The sequence below is a fragment of the Carettochelys insculpta genome, chromosome 3, assembly GCF_033958435.1.
Source record: "Carettochelys insculpta isolate YL-2023 chromosome 3, ASM3395843v1, whole genome shotgun sequence".
NCBI classification, from domain to species: domain Eukaryota; kingdom Metazoa; phylum Chordata; order Testudines; family Carettochelyidae; genus Carettochelys; species Carettochelys insculpta.
In genome coordinates, this window is record NC_134139.1 from 82,160,908 (window position 1) to 82,184,043 (window position 23,136).

Genomic DNA, 23,136 nt, shown 5'->3' on the forward strand with positions numbered 1-23,136 from the left:
ATACCATAATAGAGGCCCAACTTAAATGTATACCCCCAAATTAAAATGTCAGAGACCTAAAAAAAGAACCACCATGGCTTAACAACCACGTAAAAGAAGCTATGAGAGATAAAAAGGCATCTGTTAAAGAGGAAGTCCAATCCTAGTGAGGTACATAGACAGGAACATAAACACTGCCAAATTAAGCGTAAAAACGCAATAAGAAATAGGTTTTATGAAGACTCACACTGACAATCATACTTTGTTTTTACCAAACTCTGCTAAATGTTTTATAAATTAAAGAAGACAAATGTTAAGAGGCTGGAATTGTCTATCTACATATCCTGCAACTGACTACTATAACTACTAAAAGCAACCTACAGCTGTGTTTTGTTGTCTGAATATGGGGCATAACAGCCCACAGTTGACAAATGTGGATGCCCAGCCAACAGATGCCAAGAAATTCTGTACCTATTATTATACTCCATTAGAGATATTTAAATGATAAAATAAATCAATAATGTTCTAATGAATTCAGAAAATATCAATTCACCTGGAAACAGATTATAGAAAAATCCACAGTAATAAAATGTTTTAATATTTTCTTAATTGTTATCCTTTGTACGAAAAGCATTAGGGTGGATCTCTTCATGAAACACTTTTTCATAGACCACAAAGAGACCACCCTACCATTTTAATACATCTTCATGAGACCTTGCTCCTTGTTTCTCCCCAAAAGAAGTGTGTTTGACATTAGAAATGATAGAATATATATATTTCCTACCTGCCACCCTGTCTGCGATAATCTTGCTGCTGTTCCAGTCTAATCATTGGCTTCACCATTCCTCGTTCAGCTGTACTGGATGCTGATGGAGTTCTGTCACCATCCAGTCTGTTGGTGCTCTAACTCAAACAAGACGACAAATTTTTAAACATCAGATCAGCCAAGACTCATGTTGATCAATATGAAAAAGCTTATTAATTCAAGGCTGCCAGAAACGGACAGGCAAGAGAAGACTGCAGGACAGAAGACTGCAATGCAGCATGCGTTCTCACCAAAAGGAAATTTTCAAAACAACACAGCAGCCAATTACCAACAAATTTTTCACAGTGTAAAGGCAGGAATTTCGAAAGCAACAAAATTAACATTAACAGAAAGTCAGTAACAGTACTCAGCATGGCACAAACTTTCTTCAGATTCTTGCTTAAAACTGCTTTTATATATAATAATTTCAAAATGAGGAATAACAAGCTGCCTTTCTCCAAGATGTTAGAGGTTAAAAAAACTGCAGTAATAAAATAAGCTTTTCGTAAGTATGATAAAAGACCCCTCTACTCAATTTCTCAGTGTTTTTACTCACAATGTATGCTGCAATTTCATTAACATTCCAAAATTTAGACCCCCCTTGAGTTAGATGGAACCTGAATCACTAATGATTAACAGGAAACACTCCTATTTTTTTTAGATCTTGCTATTCTTTACAGACTTTAAAGTAGTATAAAAGGGCACATAACTCCATTATTTCTTCTTTATAGGTAAGCAAGAGTCAGCATTAGGTTTCAGTTTAAAAGTGGATTTACAATTCATTTTCCCCCAATTTCATTTGCTCACACAGCTTTGACCACGTAACCATTCCCATCCTGTATGCCATTTCTTCCAGAATTCATGCTAATACTCCAAACCTCTGACACATTCCTTAAAATTGCAGTGATATTCCTAATTCTTTTCTCCCCATAAACAGAAAGTTTATGAGATTTTATGTATACATATAAAAAGTCACTTGTCTGAAAACCTCATCTAGTGCCACTCAAGAATTACACAATATTTCCTAATTGGTGAGACTCATGAATAATCTGTAATCATAAATATTAACACAATGGTTTGACCAGTATAGTCACAGTTTGATACCTTGCTCACTGGTAATGCAGTTCCACTGTGAACATCTCCCTCCAGATCAAATGTTGTTTCTTGAACAATCCTGAAAAAATTAAGACCAAAACCCCTCTCTCGTAACTCTTAGCAAGAAACAGCAGATACGAAGTATAAACAAACAGTGTAAAGGACAGCTAAGCAAATGCACTGCAAACCAAACCACTCTGTCACATCAAATTATTTTTAACATATACATCTAAAATACTGTATTTATCGGAAAACTTTACACTCAAGCTTGGTAGAATTCAGTTTATTTTTTTTTTATTGGTTTAAATTTTCAGTTGTGTAAAATAATGGGCTTTGATTAAAATTTATTTTAAAAAACACATATTTATCTACTTAAATTTTCACAGCTGGAGGAAGCTATGGGGGTCAGATAAAGAAAATATAATGACCAAGGGTGTTGAGGTTCAAGAACAGAAAGCTTTTGACCATTAAATCACAAATTGCTTATTTTTACGTTTGACAAAACTATATACTCTAACATACAATTTTAACAGGTTCTTGAACAGCTCTTTTCTTACTTTACATATATGTCAATTTCAATTAGGCTGTGTCTACACAGGAGCCCACCATTAAAAGGGCAAAATCAAAAGCCAGAAATCGATATACTGGCTTTCGAAAGAACACAACCACGCGGCAAAGACGGACCGCAGTTCCAACCCCCTCTTTCAAAGACCCTGTCCCATTATTTTGAAAGGGAGCATCCACACGTGTATTAGTGCTCTTTCAAAAGAAAGCAGGTGGAGATGCTGCAGACAGGGTCACATGGCTGCCAAGCCCTTCTGGGGCCTGCAGCCAGACACCGCCTTAAAGGGCCCCACTTCGGTTCCCCCACCCTGCACTAGCTGCTGAGGCCTGCCGAGCTGCCAGGAGCAATGCAGACCGCAGTGCAACAGCACGAGGGCCGACGACACGCTGCTCCTCACACTGGATGCAGAGATTGTGGGCAATGTTGCCCACAACGTCTGCATGGTCGCCGCAGCCACTCCCCTCCTCCTTGGGAGATAGAACAGTCGCCCTGAGGACACTGAGCTCACCCAGCCTGCATCCCGCCCCCTGGCACCCCGTTGCCTGTGGAGCCACCCCAGCGGCACAGACTGGTAGGAGTGACTGGTTCTGGAGCAATGGGATGATGCCACCTGGCTCCAGAACTTTCGCCATGAGCCGAGACACCTTCCAGGAGCTCTGTCACTGGCTGGCACCTGCACTGAGGCAGCAGGACACCACCATGCGGCCTGCACTCCCCTTCGAGAAGCAAGTTGCAATTGCGGTATGGAAACTGGCCACCCCAGACTCCTACCGCTCAATGGGGCACCAGTTCCGGGTGGGCAAAGCCTCTGTCAGAGCAGTGCCCATGGAGGTAAGCCAGGCCCAGGGCACACACTCACCATGGGAAGGGGGCCCATGGGCACAGGGACCCCTCAGGGTTGCTAGCCATTGGGGACCGGGAGGGGGTCACTGGCTGGGAACACCCTGTCGCACCCTCATGAGAGCGCATGGCCTCCCTCCCATGAAGGTGGTCCGTGCCATAAATGCCAGGCTCCTGCAGTGGGTGGTCTGCGTCGGGGACCTGGATGCCATCGTTGGGGGTTTCTCCTCGTTGGGGCTCCCGAACTGCTTTGGTGCACTGGACAGGACGCACATCCTCATCCACGCCCTACCACACAGCACCGGCCGCTACATCAACCGGAAGGGCTACCACTCGGTGGTCCTCCAGGCCCTGGTGGACCACAAAGACCGGTTTATGGACATCTATGTGGGCTGGTCAGGGCAAACCCATGATGCCAGGGTCTTCCGCAATTCCCGCCTGTGCCGGCGTATGGCGCCTTCATCCCCCAATGGGAGATGCCGGCTGGGAACATGGCTGTGGATGTGGCATACCCCCTACTGCCGTGGTTGATGCTGCCCTATACTGGCCACCTCAACCCCACACTAGCCACCTCAACGCCAGCAGGGAGGCCTTCTACACCCACCTCAACCAGCCCTGGCACGTGATTGAGCGGTTATTTGGGCACCTCAAGGGGTGCTGGTGGTGCCTTCTTGCCCGCCTTGAAGTGGGGATGCACCATGTCCCACAAGTGGTGGGCACCTGCTGCGTCCTCCACAACATTGTGGAGGGCAAGGGGTATGCCTAGATCCAGGGGTGGGCAGCTGAGGCCACCATGGGGTTTGAGCAGCTGGCTGCTGTTGCCAGCTGCCAGGAGCACCACGATGGTGTCCAGATCCAGAAGGCCCTTCGTGTAAGCCTCAGCCCAGGGCCGCACTGACCCCTGCGATGCCCACCCCCCGCACATGCACCACCACCACCACACCCATGCCTTCACCCCCTCATGGGGCCTCGAATATTGGTGCACAATAAAAACATTTATCTACATTAACCATAAACCGTGGTATTGAATGTCCAGCTGTTTACAATGTGGGCGGGAGGACATCCATGTATGTTGTGGGGCAGGGGGCCTAAACTTGGAGGAGGATGGTGAGGGGGCCAGAACTGGGAGGGTCACTTGGGCACAGGGGTTGTGGGTCGAGAGCCCAGCTGGTCCCGGGATCCCCTTCCCCCCGGGAGCGGGTGCCATGGTGGGGCTGGGATGGGGCAGGGAGCACCAGTAGGTAGGGATGTGGTGAGATGGCAGAGGGGGCATCGGTGGGGGGTGGGGTGGAGGGTGAGCAGGAGACCTAGGGAAGACCTTTCGGGGGCCTGTTGGGGGGCTCAGGGGGTTGGGCAGCTGGGGGGGGGGTATGTGGAGGGCAGGAGCCAGGCCATGTTGCCCATGTGCTCCTGCAGAGTCCCGTGGAGGTGCTTTCCCACTTTACAACGCCTCCAGGGGGCTCTCGGGGACCACTGAAGCCAATGGATTGTGTGGACCCTTGTTTGCTGCACCTGAAAGGGGTGATGGATAGCATGTCAGTCTCCCGAGCAGAACCTTGTCCCCCAGTCCACCCACAAAGGCCCCACATCCCCTGTCCCCCACCCCCAGGGCCTGGCCACAGTGGGCATGGCATCCCTGCAGCATCAAGTGCACACAGGGCCTTCCTCCCAGGTGGAACCATCCCCAGGTGCTGGTTAGCCCATGGACGTTCCATTGGGCAACTGGGTGCCTGGAGCTGTCCAAGGGTCTGGGTACTGGGTGGTGCAGGGGGTGTGTTCAGGGCTGTGGCCAGCCGGGGTATCTGGCCCTGGGCTTCTGGGCCTGTGCCCAGTCCACTGGCAGGGGTGCCACCCCCGCCCTGCCCACCAGGGTGCTGCCCCCTTTGTGCACTTACTGGGGGGGGGAACCTCAATGATCCCCAGGGACACTCGGCTCCCCGTGGCCTGGCTGGACGACCGTGAGGTGACGTCGATGACGAGGTGGTCCTCCTCATTGGACCAGTCCCAGATAGTGTCTGCCCCCGGCTCAGGCTGGGTGGTCCTTGCTGCTCCGGCTCAGGCTGGTCCTCTGAGGTGTCCAGGACCGCTGTGGGTGAGGAGCTGTCCCCGACCCCAGGATGCAGTGTAGCTTCCAATAGTAGGGGCAGGTGGAGGGACCTGCCCCTGAGCATCCAGCCTTGTCCTGGACCCAGGCATAGCCCTGCCGGAGCTCCTTAACTTTGCTTCAGACTTGCTCTGGGGTTTGCTCCAGGTGGCCTTGGCTGATCAGTCCCTGGGCCAGGTGGGCAAAGGCTACGGTGTTCCTCCACTTAACCCCCATTTCCCAGGGTACCTCCTCTTCTTTCCAGAGGCTCAGGAGGTCTCAGAATTCATGGTCTGTCCAGGAGAGACCCCTTTTCTTTTTTTCTGGGATGGACTCCCGGGATCCCTGTGGGGACTCTGAGGGGGGGCCCCTGGGCTCAGAAGGCTCCTGGGCACTGGCCATATGCCTGTCGGTGTCATCAGGGGAGGCTGAACAGGTGTGCTACTGGGCGTTTGTGCTGTTGCAGCTTGCCTGATCTCAGCTTCCTGCCATGGGGTTTCCAGGTCTGTGTGGCTTTAAGAGTGGCCGGACGCATGGGTCATAGAGTGCCGCTTGGCGGGGCAGGGCATCTGTGCGCTCCAGCTGGGGGCCATCATGGAGGACTCTTCTTTCGAAAGAGCGGACTGTGGAGTGTCTACACGTATATTCTTTCGACGTTGTTTTTCGATGGGTGGTGCTCTTCCCACTATGGGATCGGGCTGTGGCTTTCAATGTCTGGGCTGCATTCCTTTGACTTCAAATCGAAAGAGTGAATGGCACGTGTAGATGCTCCCTTTGTTCTTTCGAAAGAGGGACAGTCTTTCTGAAATACTGCGCAGATATAGACACAGCCATACTGAAATGTTTTCCCTTTATTTGGTGGGTGGGTGTGTGTGGTGACAGTGACATAGTAGTAGGAGAGCTCTGAGGGTCAGGATGGGTTTCCAATCTCTTTTCCATTTAGTTATTAGGAAGCAACAAGAGTGGAACCTCTTGCCTCATACATGTTGAGGAACTGGTTCTATGGCATCTAACTGCAGGAAGCGGTCTTTACCCCAAACACAAGTAGACTCTCATGACAAAGGTTCCTGAAAAGGGATGACGGAAAAAGGTGTTGTAGAGGACACATGTACGTGAAATATATGGAATATCCAGATCTGATGATGTTTCAGACAGATATGTCCTAGATGATGCGCACTCAGACACTGCAGAATACTGCCAAACAGTGGCCAAACAGGCACATCCTCAGAAAATACCGGGGGAGTGTCCTTGAAGAGCTCTGACCTTCGCATCGAAAGAGTTAAGGGTCAGGCAGTTGGGTCAAGGATTGGAAGCCTAATGGTTTTCTCTTTGAGAACCTTCTTTTCCAATGGGGCTCAACAGTTCCACTGTGACAAGAATCAGGCTGAATAAGGCCTGTGCTGGTACTGAGAGCTGAAACGTGTCATTTAACTTGGCATGGAGATTTCCCAGAAACCCAGGAGTAGCCCTGGAATCCTTCAATGAATGGAGAAAGGCTTCAGCCTTCTTGGTGAAGAGCTTCACTCCCTCAGAGGGGAGATGCTTTACCATGGTGCATGCCTCCATCCAGAAATCCTAATAGGTGGTGCTATGATTCCTGTCTTTTCACCACAACCATGGAGATGGTGCTGGCAGTTGTGTCAGAAAGATGGTTTAGCCACTGGGCATGAATTTGTAGACTCTCAGTCAGAATTGCTGGCAGAGAGAACACTTCAACTGGCTTTGGCCCCACTGAGGCAAATGCACTGGGAGTGCTTGCCCCCAGCCACCTCCCTGGAAGTGCAACACTTCTTGAAGCCTAGAGAGCCTGGCCTATCTATCACTGTATTACAATTTGTTGTGTTCTAGCAAAGCAGCCTGCAGAGAGCTTCCATGGTCAGCTACACCTGGACTAATTTGGACAAATGAACCTGAACACCAATTCTTAGCTTTTGCCTACTGATAGATTAAAAAGGCTACACACCTAAAATGGAAGCCTTTACATGACCACAGGACAGAGAACAACTAAATCTCTCTGAGTTTTGATAACACTGTTACAAACTTTAATTCTTCAATGAAGAATATCCATGAACTATCAAAGATCTGATTACTACCAAACATGGGGTCCTACCTTCCACCACCTTATCATATTTCCTGGCAACAAATCTCTCCTTGAAGCATTACCAATGGGAGTAAGCAGGATGACAAAATTTGGGAGTTTGAAGCAAATGAAAATATAAACTTGTCTGTATTTTGGCTGACCGCTTTGCTAGGGACCAACCAAATTCACTGTCCATTTTAGCCAATTTCATGGTCACTGGATTTTAAAAACTGTAAATTTCACATTTTCAGCATTTAAATTTGGCCCTGACCCAAAGAGGAGTTGGGGCAGGAGGTGCAAGTTCATTATGGGGGGAAGTTGGTGTACTGTCTTCAGAGCTGAGCAGCTGAAGAGCAGCAGGTGCTTTCTGAAGGCAGCCCTACTGCCAGCGGCAATGGAGAAGGGTAGTATGGTAGGGACCCCTGACTTCTGCACTGCTGCTGGTGAGGTGTAACCTTCAGAGCTGTGCTCCCATCTAGCAGCTGTCACTCCCCATCTGCTCACCTCTGAAGTCAGTACAGAAGGGTGGCAATAATGTGCCCTGCCTAAAATAACCTTATGACCCTCCCCTTTGCATCCCCCCAACCCCCCACAACATCCCGTTGAGTCAGGACCCCCAATTTGAAAAATGTTGGCCTCCCCTTGTGAAATCCGTGTAGCGTAGGCTAAAGGTACATACAACACCAGTTTCACAGTCCAAGACTCATTTTTCACTGCCATGAATTTGGTAGGGCTCCACTCATTACATGCAAAAGGTTTCTTTTGCAGCAGTATTCCAACACAGACTCTGAGGATACACATTACAACTGATATTTGTGGGCCTCGGCACAGCTACCCAAATCACAAAAAGAGGTACTATGTTCCAATTATTGCAACATTTGGGTAAAGAAAGAGAGGCCACTAACAACTTTAGACTTTTGGTCTGATCTGAACTGAGAAAATACACAACAGATCTCAGAGAGGAGTCAATACACAATCAGTATAACAGTCTGTGAAAAAGAATCTGCATTTCAAATACTATAATAGGTTTTTTAGTTAACGTCACTCCTCAGATCATAACATAGAATTATCATTTACAGTAGATTTTACCAGTGGTTTAGTTAGCTGAAGAACAATTTTAATTGCATAAGTTAAACAATGTGTACAAGTTTAAAAAGGGAACATGCACACTTTTTCTCTTTGCTCTCTTATTATGATTATCTTTCTGAATGCTTGCCAAGGAAAGGAACTCTCTCCCCACACACAAACTGTTCCATCTTTGGACTGTGAATTTTTGTGTTAAATAATACAAATTTACAAACATGGGCCTTTCCAAGAGTTGATAGTTGGGTGCATTGCACTTTGAAAGAAATGTAACACCTGTAATGTGTACTTCAAGAGTACACCATGATTTCCTCAGACACAAGGGGGAAAAAAAGGGACAGAAATCCATTGACTGATTCTGTACCAGTGAGTATGAAGGATTAACATTTTATTCATAATGAAGGTCAAAGAAAAATAGCTTTTGCAAAATTCTCTTTTGGTTCTTACACTGAATGCACACACTTTTAACCTCCCAGAAGATGTATTTTGAGTTGTAAAACAAAAATCCAGAATAGGAAAATGACTGAAGTAAATGTATAGATTTAAAAATTAACTGGTAATTCAATGGCAACATAGCACGTCTTTTCTCAACCAATGTTTCCACAGTGGATAATTTCTTACACCATCCGCTTCTACGCCTGTTTCTTCACCCCAGAACATCCTATTCTAGTAGTTTCCTTTGGACCCATAAAACAAGAGAACAAATAATATTTTACATCTTCCAAGTAGTTTTGTCTCATCTGTGGCTCTCTGCATATTTCCCTTCACAATGTACATGACGCCTTAAGGCTAGGCAGGAGTAACCTTCATATCTAATATAGGTTTTAATACTTCATCAAAATAACATGACCATAAATGACAGGGAAACTCTGAACTGCAAGAATCTTGGCACAAAAGTAAGGAGGAGCTACTGTTAACATATTTGGAAGACAAGGCATAAGGTAAAATATTGGGCTCCCTATTCTTGATAAACCTGAAATGGAGTTTTGCAATCACCCATTTTCAGGTCTGAGACAGAAATCCAGATACTTTAGTAGCTGTAGATAAAATGCACTTGGATTTTAATCAACAAACAGCAGAGATGCACCTACATTACGTCTTTCTGTTTTGTTTATTCACATCCAGTCTAAAGAAACTTCAGAAATTACTGTTTAAGGCAAAAGAATAGCATGGGAAATTAGTGAACCAGATTCGCTATATAAGGTAAACAAATGCTTTATGCTCTTATTGTTTGACTGAGCTGCCGAGAAATGTGGTAGGATTCTAGGATTACAATAAATTTTCTTTTCTCTCCTCTTCATTTTGGACTGGTGAATCATTGTCATAAGAAATACACACTTGTATCATTATTGCAAATCCTAAAAACTTCACAAGGTGGAGCTAAACTATTATAATATTTATTTCTACTATACATTAGAACAATTAAGAGTGGCCACTCAGCCTGACAGTCTTACACAAAATATTACTTTCATGGCTCTATATTTTTTTATGCCAAAAATATGGCTGTGTACTCACCCAGTTTTGTGCCTGGGCCCTTTGATCATGAGACCTGCATCTAGCGTTCTTTTAGGAATAATGTGGTCCTGACTGGGATCCACAAATTTAAATACATGAGATGATCCAAACTGAACCTTCATGCCACTTTGCAGCATGGTAGTCTCTGAAATACGCTGACCTTCTACATAAGTCTCAGCATCAATACTTCTTGGTGTAACAGTAACAACTCCATCCATATTGGTGAGGTCACAGTGATGAGGCTGAATTCCTGGACCAAACAACTGGAAATAGAAACAGTTCTAGATTTATCCAACAAAGCATAACTGTGAACCACAATTTTCATCTTAAATGCAGTAAACTGCTATAGTTTTACTTCTGCCTCTGAATGTTCATTAGAAATTTATCAGTTATAGCATCAACTTTATCCTAGTCAGTACTGAAGACAATCAATCATGGTTTTGCAGAATATTTTATGCATTTCCACTCAAAATGTACTAATAGATTGTTTTGCAATAAAAATACTACAGGCTGCACCTCTGAAAATTAGCACTCTCTGGTCTGACAACATCATCTTGTCTGGCAGTATGATGGATGCTCCTGGCTGGGGAAGGAGGGCAAGTCAAACTGTCCTTCCAGCAGCCCAGCAGCCCACAGCTGTCCCACACAAAGATGGGGTTGGGGAAAAACACCACACTGCAGCAACAAGCTGAATCAAGCCAGTGGGGGCAGCCAGGGACCAGAAGGTATTAACCACCTGTGGTGCAGCAAAATCCCTCACTGAGGACCACTGCGGTCCCGAGTGTACGGGACCAGGGAGCTACAACCTGTACCTATAACTGCTGCAAGATGCAGAAAGAGGGATTGAAGAGATTAAGTTAGAATTTTAGGAACCATTGTGTTCCAAAAATAACTGCCTAGGGCTTCTTTGTTGCCTAAATTTTGGCTGTAGAAGTCCCTTGGCTGCTTAAGTTTCTGCCCCTGAGCAGGCACACACAACTGCGTAACACTGCAAACCCAGCACAATTTGGAAACCAAGGAGCGATAAGCACTGTCCCCAGTATCTTGCCTATGAGGTCTTGCGTTTGAGCATGCCTAACTCCACATGAGAGAGACACAAGAGTGAGAAGGCCTGCCTCCCTTACAACCCTTAGCCCAGCGGTTAATCACCTGGGATAGGAAGATTTTTAAATTTCCTCTTCTTTGAAGAAATTTGAACAGGGATCTAATAACTCTCTTATGAATGCTCTAGTCACTAGACTATGGAGAGCGAGTCTCATGGTTTCCAACCCAAATAATATTTAATTGAAGTGAAATGGCCTCAACAAGGGAAACAAAGGTCCACTTCAAGGCCACCCCATAGACCAATGAGACATGGTAGATCCCCGTCAAATGCTTTCTCATCAGGCAGCAGGGAGCAATGAAAAGGGGGCTCATCTTTGAGATCATCCTAATCACTACGTTAAAGGAGGTCTCTCTCCTGCAGCTGTTAGTGTGGAATTAGGCAGGTATCTCTGCCGAACTTGCAAGAAACCGTTTGTATGCTTGTGCTTCCTGACTCAGAGGTTCCCAACTCTGGATCACTAGAAAAGATAGGCATTTCCCCATAGCCTGGATTTTGCCATGAAACTCCAAGAGGAGGATAGGCCTTGGGTAACTCCCCAATTAGCAGGCTTTTATGGATTCCCACTTCCCAGGCACTTCTATCTCTGTTAATTTTATAGGAATCTTAGGTACCTAAAACCCAGGATCTGTGAATTCCAGTAATTTTCAAGAGGGTGAAAAAAGTACTCATAGCAACACCTGATTCCTTTTATAGTAAGACTTGAACCAGGAAGTACTTACAATACCAGTAAAGTGGAGAAGAATGGATGGTAAGGGAGGTAAGTCCAAGACATGAAACATTCTTCAACCACAAACATTGTGTGTGACCTAAGGCAAGCTACAGTCTTTCTGTGCCTCAGTTCCTCAGTACTTCTCTAGATGGCGGGGTTGTTGTGAGGATAAATGCATTTAAAAATGTGAGACACTTGGACACCAAAATAGTTGCAGCCAAACAAGTAACTAGTGTAAGATTAGGAATATTTCCTCAATGGACTATTCATTTTTGTGTTTAAATAATCAAGCCTTTGGGTCCTTATTTATGCAGAACAGAAAAAAGAACACAAAAAAACCCATGTATTCTGATCAAAAGATAACCATTTTTGTTTGCACTTAGATTTATCCGCCCTTCTGACTTGTAAGGCTAAGTCAGTGTGGCCAGATAACATCAGGATGAAGCAAATTGGTAGGGACAGAGTGGTGGGTTTTAAAGTGCATTTTGCATAATGCATATTAACAGGAAAGCCTGGGGCCTATGCTCAGAGGGTTAAATTATTAAATAGTTATGGTCTTCAGTGAACTCAGCTAGTTCCCATGATTACACATGTGACTGGCTGAAGTTCAGATCAGCTCTTCCACTTGAGGATGCGTTTTTCCTCACCTGGATGGAATTGTCATCAAATTTTTCTGTTCCAACTTCAGTGACACTTAATTGTAGACGATAGAGTTTTGGCTTATCTCTAGAGTCAGAGCCATCTGTGGGGTAAGTATAAAACACTTCATTTAAAATATTATAGCTTGATTACTTCTAATTAATATTACAACACTCAAAACATCTAATTCTGAATTAATGTTAACCAAAAATTAATCTAATGCATCCTTAAACTCCATTAAAAAGAGCAACTGAAGAGTTGGTAAAGTTTTTGTGCATAAAAAGATAATATGGATGGTAAAGAGAAAAGCCCATGTAATAGAAAATGGTTTTAAGTAACTATTTTCCTTAGAGCTTTTTTATTTCCATTTGTAATTAAGTGGCATCTTATAGTAGAAAGACGTTTTCCTCAAGTTTCTGTTATATACTAACAGAAAAAAAAATATGGATTTTAAAAATAGTTGTGTAAAATATGCTAATGTCAGCAGCACAGATATAGGTACTATCACAGCACTTCTACCAAAACGTATATTGTCATCAATAACTTCATCACTGTACCAGGTAGCCCAGGTGACCAACTCTTTTCCCTTTATACCAGATGCTGAAACAAGTAAAAATGGGGGAAAAGACTTTTTTTTGTAAAAACTCTCTTGCTCCTTCACCCAGAAGAGAAATGACAATTAAGATATATTCTTAGAGAACTATGAATGAAGCAGTGTTCCATGTGAGTTTATCTTCAGTTCAAGCTACTTAGATTTTGACCTTGAGGAAACTGAACCAGAAACAAAAGAGCAACTGGAGACCCTAAGAATATTATACTCTTTAAAATGTATTCACTAACTCCTACTACTCATTCTCTCCAAAGAAAACTATGCCTGTATGCACACGCATGCACACACACACACACTCACTCTAGTAAGAAATACTACGAGGAAGAACTCTTCTAGCCATCTACCACTAATTTTCAGGCGCACACATACAAACGTGAGTTTTATAGGTAGGTATTACAGCTTTTAATGTCAATGAAAACAGCACATTATTTTCCCCACTCAGGAAAGTTCAGAAGTTCAGAATCTCTATGTTTGATATCTAAAATGGAACATAGCTGGTCAAGAGATGAAAAATACTGTTGTCTAAAAACAGCATACCAATTAGGTTAGTTTTAGTCTGCGCACACATACTAGAGGAGTTGATTCCAATTGCAGCATATGTAGAAATGTTTTCCTCAATAGGATAGTGGTAACCTTGTCTGCTAAAATGAAAGCCAATACATATGGGATCTTCACAGGGTCAAAAGAGAATGGAAATCTCACAAAATCATTGTACTGCAACTCAATTTAAGCAACAGTTGTGCATTTAGAATGTGTATCATTTAAACAACCCAATTACACAGTTTTTATAGCAATCAAAATGTATGCATGCTTGAGGATCTAAAAACAAGGAGGTAGACAATGTCTATCCACTTTCTTTGACATCATGATTAGTATCACAATATTCCGATCAGCCAGAAATTTATAGTTTATTGATAATCCAGAGCTAAATTCTACAGCTTAACTCAAGATGCCTGAAAGCCTTTAAAGAAGGAAATTGCTCCTGACTCCTAAACTTTTGTTAACTTATATTTTTAGAGCTCTGTGTAGAACACATATACTGCCAGACTAGATCGACCCAAAACCCATTTAGCCCAGTATTCTGTCTCCAACAGCAACCAACTTTGGACGCTTCAGAGAAAGCTGCAAGAAGCCCCATTGTAGGCAGGTTTGAGTCGATAACCTTCATCCTCCTATCTCTAATAAATATTGGTTTAAGCACTGAAGCAGGAAATCGTGCTCATTTTTTGTTCTCATTCTCAAAACTTCACACGTTTTGTGGCAATACATTCTATAGTCTAACTATTCTTTGTGTAGAGACACTATTTCCTTTTACCAGATTTGAAAGCGCTACCTTTCAATCTAATACAACATCCCTATTTGTGCATCATGAAACAGAGAACAGAAGCACCTGATTCACTTTCTCTTTACCACTCAATACTTTTATGGCATTCCCTTTAGCCATCTCCTTTTAAAGGTAAACAAATCTCATTTGCTTTCAAGTTTCTCTTCATATGCAAGTTCTTCCTTACGAGCAGACCACTGAATATGTGTCTGCTTTAGAAGCCCACATCCTTAAGATGAACCTGCAAGTGAAGTGCTCTTATGTTGCTCTCCTCATCCTAGCTGCTTTTCATTCATTATACCACTGCACTGTCCACAAAGTTCACAAATATTTGCATCTTTGAAAAACTATCAGTGCTGTACTGTAAAGAATATTAATTTGCCTAAACATACAGCAGAGCAGCTGATGACAGCCAGATACAGACCAAAGAAAGGAAGACATGACAAGAGAAGTGATAATGGAGACGAGAAAAATAATGTTACAGTAGATGAGAGAAACAGCAAATAGCAGAGAAACAAGACAATGTACTAAGACTGAGAGAATATTCATCTACCTTTTACGTTCCTTTAAACGTGGTATGCCCAACAGGCAAAAATCTACCCATATGTTTGATATCAGGAACAAACAACTCAAGTCAGTGCATCCTATTGAAATGTACTATGTTAACTGTGGTAAATACAGTAATTCTGAAGGCTGCACATTTTATTTATTTAAATGAACTAGAAAACAGCAAATATACAAATACCTAAAATTTCTTTATCAGGTGTTTAAAGAAAAACTCTAGGTATCAATTTATACTAATTTACAGAGCTAGAAAACAATTCTTTACACTCATAAAAAATGTGGAGGAAACATCCATGTGCTATATATCAGACAGGATGATTTATCATACACACTTTTGATCATGTCACCTGCACTCTACCCATTAATATGTCCCTACAAGGACTTATTTTTACATTACAAAATTCAAAACAGGTAAGTTGTTTTTAAACCTACGTACTTCCTTCTCCTCCCAAAACACAGAATCCCCACCACTCCAAAGCCAAATTACACCTAAGACCCTAAAGATGCAAGGTTCATTTCTGCACTAGTGGTAATTATGCCACGCCTAAAAACAACACAGTTTTCAAGACCAATAAAAATCAATATTCTGCAGTGCTAGTTTATGTAAAAGGGGTTACAGTCCCCTCTGAGCCTTCTGCAGTTGGACTCCGGATGAAATCCTAGTGCCACTGAAGTTAATGTAAGTTTGGTGCTGACTTTACCTGCAGATAGAATTTCAGTAATTTTAACAAACACACCTGAGATATGAAAAAGGATCCCAAGTAATAAACCCCTAAAATAATTCTTCTGTTATGTATGTAATAAAGATACATGATAGAATGGCACAATCACAGGCACTTGCTTGGGATAAACTGCATCTTCATTCATGATTCTCTATCCTGTGAATAGTGATCTCTTATCACACTTGTTCTAGTAAAACCTTATATCACACCATTGGGTATTCTCCATATAGATATATGCATCATAAAACATAATTGTGCACATAAATACAACATATGGAGTTGCAAAGCTTTTGTCACCTATATATCTGAGGCGGTCATTGCTCATTGAGTGTCCAAGCCAATAAAACCTTTTATAAAACTACAAATAGGCCATATATTACAGCTTTAAAAAAAACAGTATTTTTCAACTCATTCACCAACACAGGTGTCTTATTTATCCCAGAGATAAGTTTACAGGGTGCACCAGGACAGAAAACTACAATTAGTAAAACTTTAGGATCCTCTGAAGAATACCTTTCCATTCATCACAGTTCCACAATATTAAGGTCTGCAACTCCGGGTTTTTGAAAGACAGAAAGAAGCAAGCACATACAGCATTTCTCACTAGAAACCTTGCAACACTCCCATTGCACTGGTGTTAATTATTACAATTGGCTAGGTCTTGTTTACATATAAAAATAGTCTTTGCCCCCCACCCCAAAGCTTACAGTTTAAGCAAGCTATTCCTTTCCCTAATACATTAAAGATCAAACTTTAAACTTGTCCCTGGGTCCAGAATGAAACTATGGCTCATCTCAGATTGCGCAGGTTTTTTGTTGTTTGTTTGGGAGAAAGGCAGATGGTGCACGCATATCACAGAGGAATTACACATTTGAGATTTAAAGAAAATATTTGGCAGGATTCTAATTTTAAAACGATCATTTCCCTTGGAAGTCTGAACTTTAAAATGCTGTCAACTTCCCAGAGAGAAATGCATTATTGGGAACAGTGCTTTTACCTTAGGAAGAGAGATGAATTTAGCCCTGATTTTTATGTGGCTCAAACTGTTTAGATCACTGTGTAAAGGACTTTTTTTTTTTTATTTTACACATTTCAAATGTATCTCTAACTTATTTAAATAGTATTAATTTCTTCTAAGATTTGTATTTGCATACACACATTCCTAAACAGTTCCCACAAACATCTATAATTACAATAATAGAATACTGCAAAAGGTGATCCTGCTACCTAATACCTTCCTGGGAAGAGTTTATGAAGATTTTGGATTTGCCAACATACTGCCTAACAAGATGAAGTTGTGATTAGAGATAGATGGAAATTTGCTGATGAAATCATTTTGTTGGAAATACTGATTTGTTGACCCTGAAAAGTTTCACAAAACACATCAAATCCACATAATTTTATCAAGCATCTTGGGAGCATTATTTAGATTCAGAGAGACAATGTTTCAGTGGTTGCTTTATTTTATTTTATTTTTAGTCCCTGAATCATCAGAAATTTTCAAAATATTGGTTTTGTTTTTGACAAGATCAAATTCCACCCTGATCAACTCTAGTTGTAATAAAATATGTACTATGCAGATAAACCAAAACCCCACAACAACGCCCACCACAGAAACTTCTGTTATAAGAACGGAGAGACAAGACACTGACATATGAGGAACTAGTTTCCTACAGTTTTATCACTGAACTTTTAGCTTTAAAATGCTAAATGAAAGACAGAACTTCATACAATATTGGTTTTGCAAAATAAGTTTTGATTTAAAATTTCATACATTTCGCCATGCTACAGAAACTGGTGAAATGCACCACTGATCTAGCCTCTTTCATAACTGTACCAATTCAAAGTTATTACACATGTAACATAAATCTGAGGAAAGCAAACTCTTGCAACAAAGCATACTACCATTCACTATTACATACTCTGGATAGGTGTAGATTATGATTTAGCTACCTATGCATAGAACAGCACCTGTTTATCTAAAGGTGTAATTTTAAACTAATTTAGTTAAACCAGCATAGAAGGCATATGGGACATGCACATCCATTGAAACCAGGCCGGCTTACTTTGAGTCATACATTCCAAGATCAAAAGGGACCACTGTGATCATCTTGTTTAACCTCTTGTACAAACAAGAGTCAGACAACTTCCAAAGCAGATCTTTTAGAAAAAACATCCAAACATGATATAAAAATCTTCAGCAACAGAAAATCCACCAAGACTCTTGCTAAGTTGTTCCAACAGTGAATTACTTTCACTGTTAAGAACTTACACCTTAGCTCCACCTTCAACTGGCAGACATTGGATCTTCTTGTATCTTTCTACAATAAGACAGCCAATTACCAATACTTGCTCTCCATGGATGTTCTTACAGAATGCAGTCAGATCACCCTTAACCTTTACTTAATTAAGATAACTAGATTAAGCACCTGAATCTCGCTAAAATGATGACCTTCTAGTTATTTAATCTCTCTCATGGCTCTCCTCTGAACTCTCCCTTACTTATCAACATCCTTTTTGAATTGTGGAGACAAAGTATTCCAGTACCAGCTGCACCAATACCAATTATAGAAATAAAATAACCTCTTCAAACCTACTCGATTCCTGTTTAGACTGCATTAGTCTTTCAGGGCACAGCATCAACTTGGGAGCTTATGTTCAAATGATCACGTCTACACAGCATCCCAACCTCAAAACAAGCTATGTAATTTGCACTATGCACATTGTGTAGTTTGTGTCAAATAGATTGCAAAACAGGCTATTTTGCCATGTGGTGCTCTCTAAACGACCCCACCTGCCTGCATTGAGGCATGCTGCAACGCCAGGATAGCATGCCCGTTCTCTCGAAAACTGTTTCGAAACAACGGGCGAGTTTCTTGGATGCAGGCAGCTATTTTGGGATATCACCATATCCCGAGACAGCGCCCACCATGTAGCCCTAAACTATGATTAGCAATCTTTTTCAGAATTCACTATTTTCCAGCATAGAGTCTCTTATTTTGTAAGTATGGTCTATATTTTTTTTTATTATTTATATTTTTACATATTAAAATGCATATTGCTGATCTGCATCCAGTTTACCTCATACTTCAGATTATTCTGAATCAGGGACTCATTCTCTTCATTATTTATTACCCCAGCTCTAATTTTTGTGCCTTCTGTTATTCTATACCTTGACAAGTGGGTTTTACCCACAAAAGCTCGTGACCTAATGAATTTGGTAGTTGCTATGGTGCCACAGGACTGTTTGGTATCTTGGAAGAAAGTAATCTGCACCTGCTCACACAAAAATATCTAACCTTAGACTCTTCTATTTAACATCCTCTTGAGATATTGATGGATTTGTGTGAGTACATGACCTGTTTTTCCTCCAAATACAGCACAGAAATATTAATTCAACATTTTGCTTTTGTCCCATTATGACCGATAAAGTCTATTACTTCCATTTATTAGGGGAGTAATACAATTAAGATTCTTCTCGTTTCTAATATATTGTGACAAAGCCCCAGGCTTTTTCTTGTCAGGCCCTGCACTCAGTGGTGGTTTAAAATGCAGCCTTAGAGGCCCTCTTTGTGCCCTGATCTGCCTCCTGCTCTTGCAGAGGCTTGGGATACAGCATCACTAAGCCACTCTCACCACGAGCCAGTCCAAAATACAGTCATTAGCAGAAGAGACTCTCACCCCTGGGGCTGCCCAGTCTCCTCCTGCCCTCTAGGGCGGCCCTTGGGGAACCTGGTTCCAGGTTCCAGCCCAGGGACCATAGGCAGCTGCGGCTAGAGGCGTACACCTCCCTCGGCCACTTCCACCAGACACTTCCCCAGTACCTTCCTCAGGTAACTGCAGCGCTCTCCTCCTGGGAGTCCTCCATCCACACTCCTTGTCTGTCCTCCATCTCCTTTTCCTGTGCTTACCTGAAGGAAACCCTTTTGCAGGGTTCCACCAGCCTTAATTAGCCACAGGTGCTAAATTGGCAGCAGATGCTAGGTTAGCCTGCTGCTGCTAGAAGAGCCTCAATCTCTGGGAAACAAAGGCACACACACAGAGCTGCCAACTTCTCCCCCTTCCATGAGGCTGCTGTACCCAGCTGCAGGCCGGGGTCTATCACAGTATGTTTAAAAGCTACTCTTAATTGATTTTAAATTGTTCTAGGCATCAGTTTCTCCTTGTGCCCCTTTGCTTTCCTTCTCAAATTTTCTACAATTCTCTTTTTGATTTAGATTCATTACTATCAAATTCCACTTTCTTCCATTTGTAATACATTTTTCATGGCTGTCTTCACCCCCTCTAAAGAGTGTTTTTTGTTTTTTTTTAAACCAATATGACTTGTTTTCTTCCTGGAGTCTGGCATTGTGACTTTTTGGTCTTCTAGTAAAGTGTTACTAAACTATTCCCTATCATTGATATTCTTCTGCTTCAGTTCCATACATAGATTTAATCATAAACTTAACTGGTTAAACAAACCCCTGTGCGGATACTTCAAATTTCAATTGAAGCGTCCCTTACTTCTGTTTAGCTGTAGTTGATGAGATTAAGCTAATCCTGTTAAACTAAGGCCACATCTACACTACAAGATAAATTCGAATTTAAGGCAGTTAGTTTGATATTACTATGCGACCATCTTCACTATAAAATACCATTAGCTTGATTTAGGGAGCATTAATATCGAGATTACAATAATCACTGTTACCTGACAGTTATAGCATCAAGCTCCATTTCGGAAGTTCAATTAAAGGCCAGCGTGGAAGTGCCACATCTTAAAACCAAATTTATTAGCCTCCAGAGGTGTCCCGTATGCAACACACCATGCCCCTCAGTGCTCAACTCTGGCCACTGCTCTCCAGTTAATTTGGTAACAGGAAGAACGTGAATTTCAAAGCAGGAGCAACAAGCCTGTGGGCCCATGTTTGCATGAGAGCCTGAAAAACGCGTGTCTGTCTGTCTTTGCTTTTCGTGCTGTGAGTGCATCTACTTATTACAAATAGCCCCTGCAGAGAGTTCGTGGTTCTGTCTCTGCTCTTATTTTTTTTTCCTGCGCTGCCTGCGCCAGCCACTGCCCAGCCACACCACATGACAACAAGGCTGTTGTGGGGGTCATGCTTAAGACACTGAGAAACTCCTTCTCAGTGGTTTATGTTTGTGCATGAACCCTCCTCAGTCCCCCATAGATGCCACACAGTCAGAGTCTTTCCTACACTCAGCCACATCACATGGGTAGCCAAAATATCACAAAGATATTCGGGGACTTGCAGCCACCAGGGGAAAATCCACACACAACCACCCCCCCACCCCCAACCCCCGTCAGCTTACTACTTCTGGGGAGAAGTCTCTCCCCAGCGAATAAGATACTCAGGGAGGACAACCTCAACTGGCTGTCCCACTGAACCCTCCCACGCCCATAGCCTGGGACCACTGGGGCTTGCAGCTGCCGGGGGAAGTCTCCCCCAGGGGCTAAGATAGTCAGGGGGACTACTTCAGCTACTTCAACTTTCCAAGTAGCTCTGGAGCCACAGACCACAGCACCCTCCTCCCCCCCCGCACACTCTCCCCTCCTAAAATATTTTCAGGGCTTGCTGTCCATTGCAGACACCTGCTGGTTTTATATTTTGGTTATAAAATCTTTTTGCTAATACCTCCTATCCGTCTTGATGCTGTGACCCCCCTCAGAATCACTGGTGGGGGGAGGGGAGTAGTTGAGATTCCTGTTTGCATTTTAAGTTCAGTCTATGATATTTCACTGCCACCCCCCATGTTGGCAATCTCTGCGCAGGGAAGGGGAAAGCCAAAAATTCTTTTTTCCACACACTTTTCTATCCCCTTTCTTGTACCTTTGAGAACAAAGTACAGGCACCTGTATCATTTTCAGGGATCACATGCAATGACGGGAGGAAGGTTCACTCAGTGGGTGGCCAGTTGAGAACACGGTCATTGCACAGAAGCCTTGTAGTGCACTGGAAAGCCAAACACTCTCCCCGTGAGCAACAATCTTCTCTTTCTTCATGCTGTTCGGGGTCCCTGTATTATTTTCAATAAAGTCAAAAATCTTTTTTCCTAGACTTTTCTATCCTCTTTCTTCTAACTCTGAGAATACAGTTAGGGTCCCTGTATTATTTTCAGGGATCAGACAAAATCATGAAGAATTCAGCTACAGAAGAAAGACATTTCTGTAAACTTTTTTGCCGTCTACGTGGATGCCCTACTTTTCCTTCCTTTCAACAGGAAAAATGGACGTTTGCTTAGCACAAGAGAGGAATGAGGAAAATGCAATGTGGGAAGATGGCGTGAAAGACGAGCGAGCATACCCAAAATGCTACAGGGATGAGGGAACTGTGGGATAGGTTCCTACAATGCACTGCTGCAACAGTTAATGTTTGCCAATTTAAGTGTTGTAGCAATGAGTCAACTTTGTGAGGAGCATGTGGGAGGTAAGGAGGATCGAATTCATACTTCTAAATTCCAGAATTACAAAATTGATATTAATAAATTCATATTTATCTCGAAGTGTAGACGCAGCCTAAGGGTATGTCTATACTCCAACGATTATCCTGGAACAACTGTAGTGTGGCAATTTTGCTGATGTAAAACCATAGTATACACGTTTCCTGCATTTACAGAAGAGGTTTTCCATCAACCGAGACAGTTCATCTCTCAGAGGCACTAACCAATGTGATGGAACAATTTTCCTATGAATCTATCTACTTCTACACCAGGGGTTTTGTTAATCTGAGTTCCATGCTTGGGGAATGAAAATTTTTCACAACTCTCAACACAAGTTGATGTACGTTTTCAGGTATAAATCAGGCAGTACCTGATTTTTATAAATAAGATTACAAGCAATGTGCCCTCTATTTTTTTCCATCTATGTATGGAATAAATGCTGTGTGCGCCAAAGCATGTGCATCACCACAGACACATGGGCTGCTAACCATGGACACTCTGCTAATCAGTTGAGTGGCACCTGAATTTCTCCTTGGTAGCCACCCACGTGTGCATCTTACAGGGAACACTGATTACAAGTTTGACTGACAAATGAATATCGTATATATTTAAACTTCAGTAAATGTGTTTGATTTGATGTGTCAAAATGTTTTCATTAATAATAAAACAACATACAATGTACACGTCACATATTAACGGATCAAACACTTTCTAACGAATAGGTCTCCAAATGTAACTGTAAATCGAGAATTACCACTGATCTGAAATGTTGACAGTGGGGTTTCCTGGCTGTCTCTGCAGCTTAATCTTGGCCTCTAGCTCCTTTCCTCCTTAGTTATACCTCCTGTCTCTGTCTCCTGTGTTGCCAGCTCTCACAATATTTTATGTTTTTCTTAAAAGCCTGAACTCCTAGAGTTCAGTCATTACATAAGTGTCTCAGTTTTAACTAGTTTCTAGACCTCTGGATGCAGAGTAAATCTCAA

At 42.6% G+C, this 23,136-nt stretch overlaps 1 protein-coding gene across 13 annotated transcripts in view; it reads right to left on the reverse strand.

The window, feature by feature from the left end:
• Positions 1 to 23,136, reverse strand: part of AFDN (afadin, adherens junction formation factor) — a 196,913-nt gene that overhangs the window by 72,045 nt on the left and 101,732 nt on the right. For all 13 annotated transcript variants that reach the window (XM_074990248.1, XM_074990249.1, XM_074990247.1 and 10 more), the window contains exons 9-12: positions 12,507 to 12,601; positions 10,046 to 10,308; positions 1,889 to 1,958; positions 764 to 882 (exon numbers count right to left, since the gene is read on the reverse strand). In XM_074990248.1, coding sequence (XP_074846349.1) covers positions 764 to 882; positions 1,889 to 1,958; positions 10,046 to 10,308; positions 12,507 to 12,601 — 547 coding nt within the window. The remainder of the gene's footprint in view (positions 1 to 763; positions 883 to 1,888; positions 1,959 to 10,045; positions 10,309 to 12,506; positions 12,602 to 23,136) is intronic.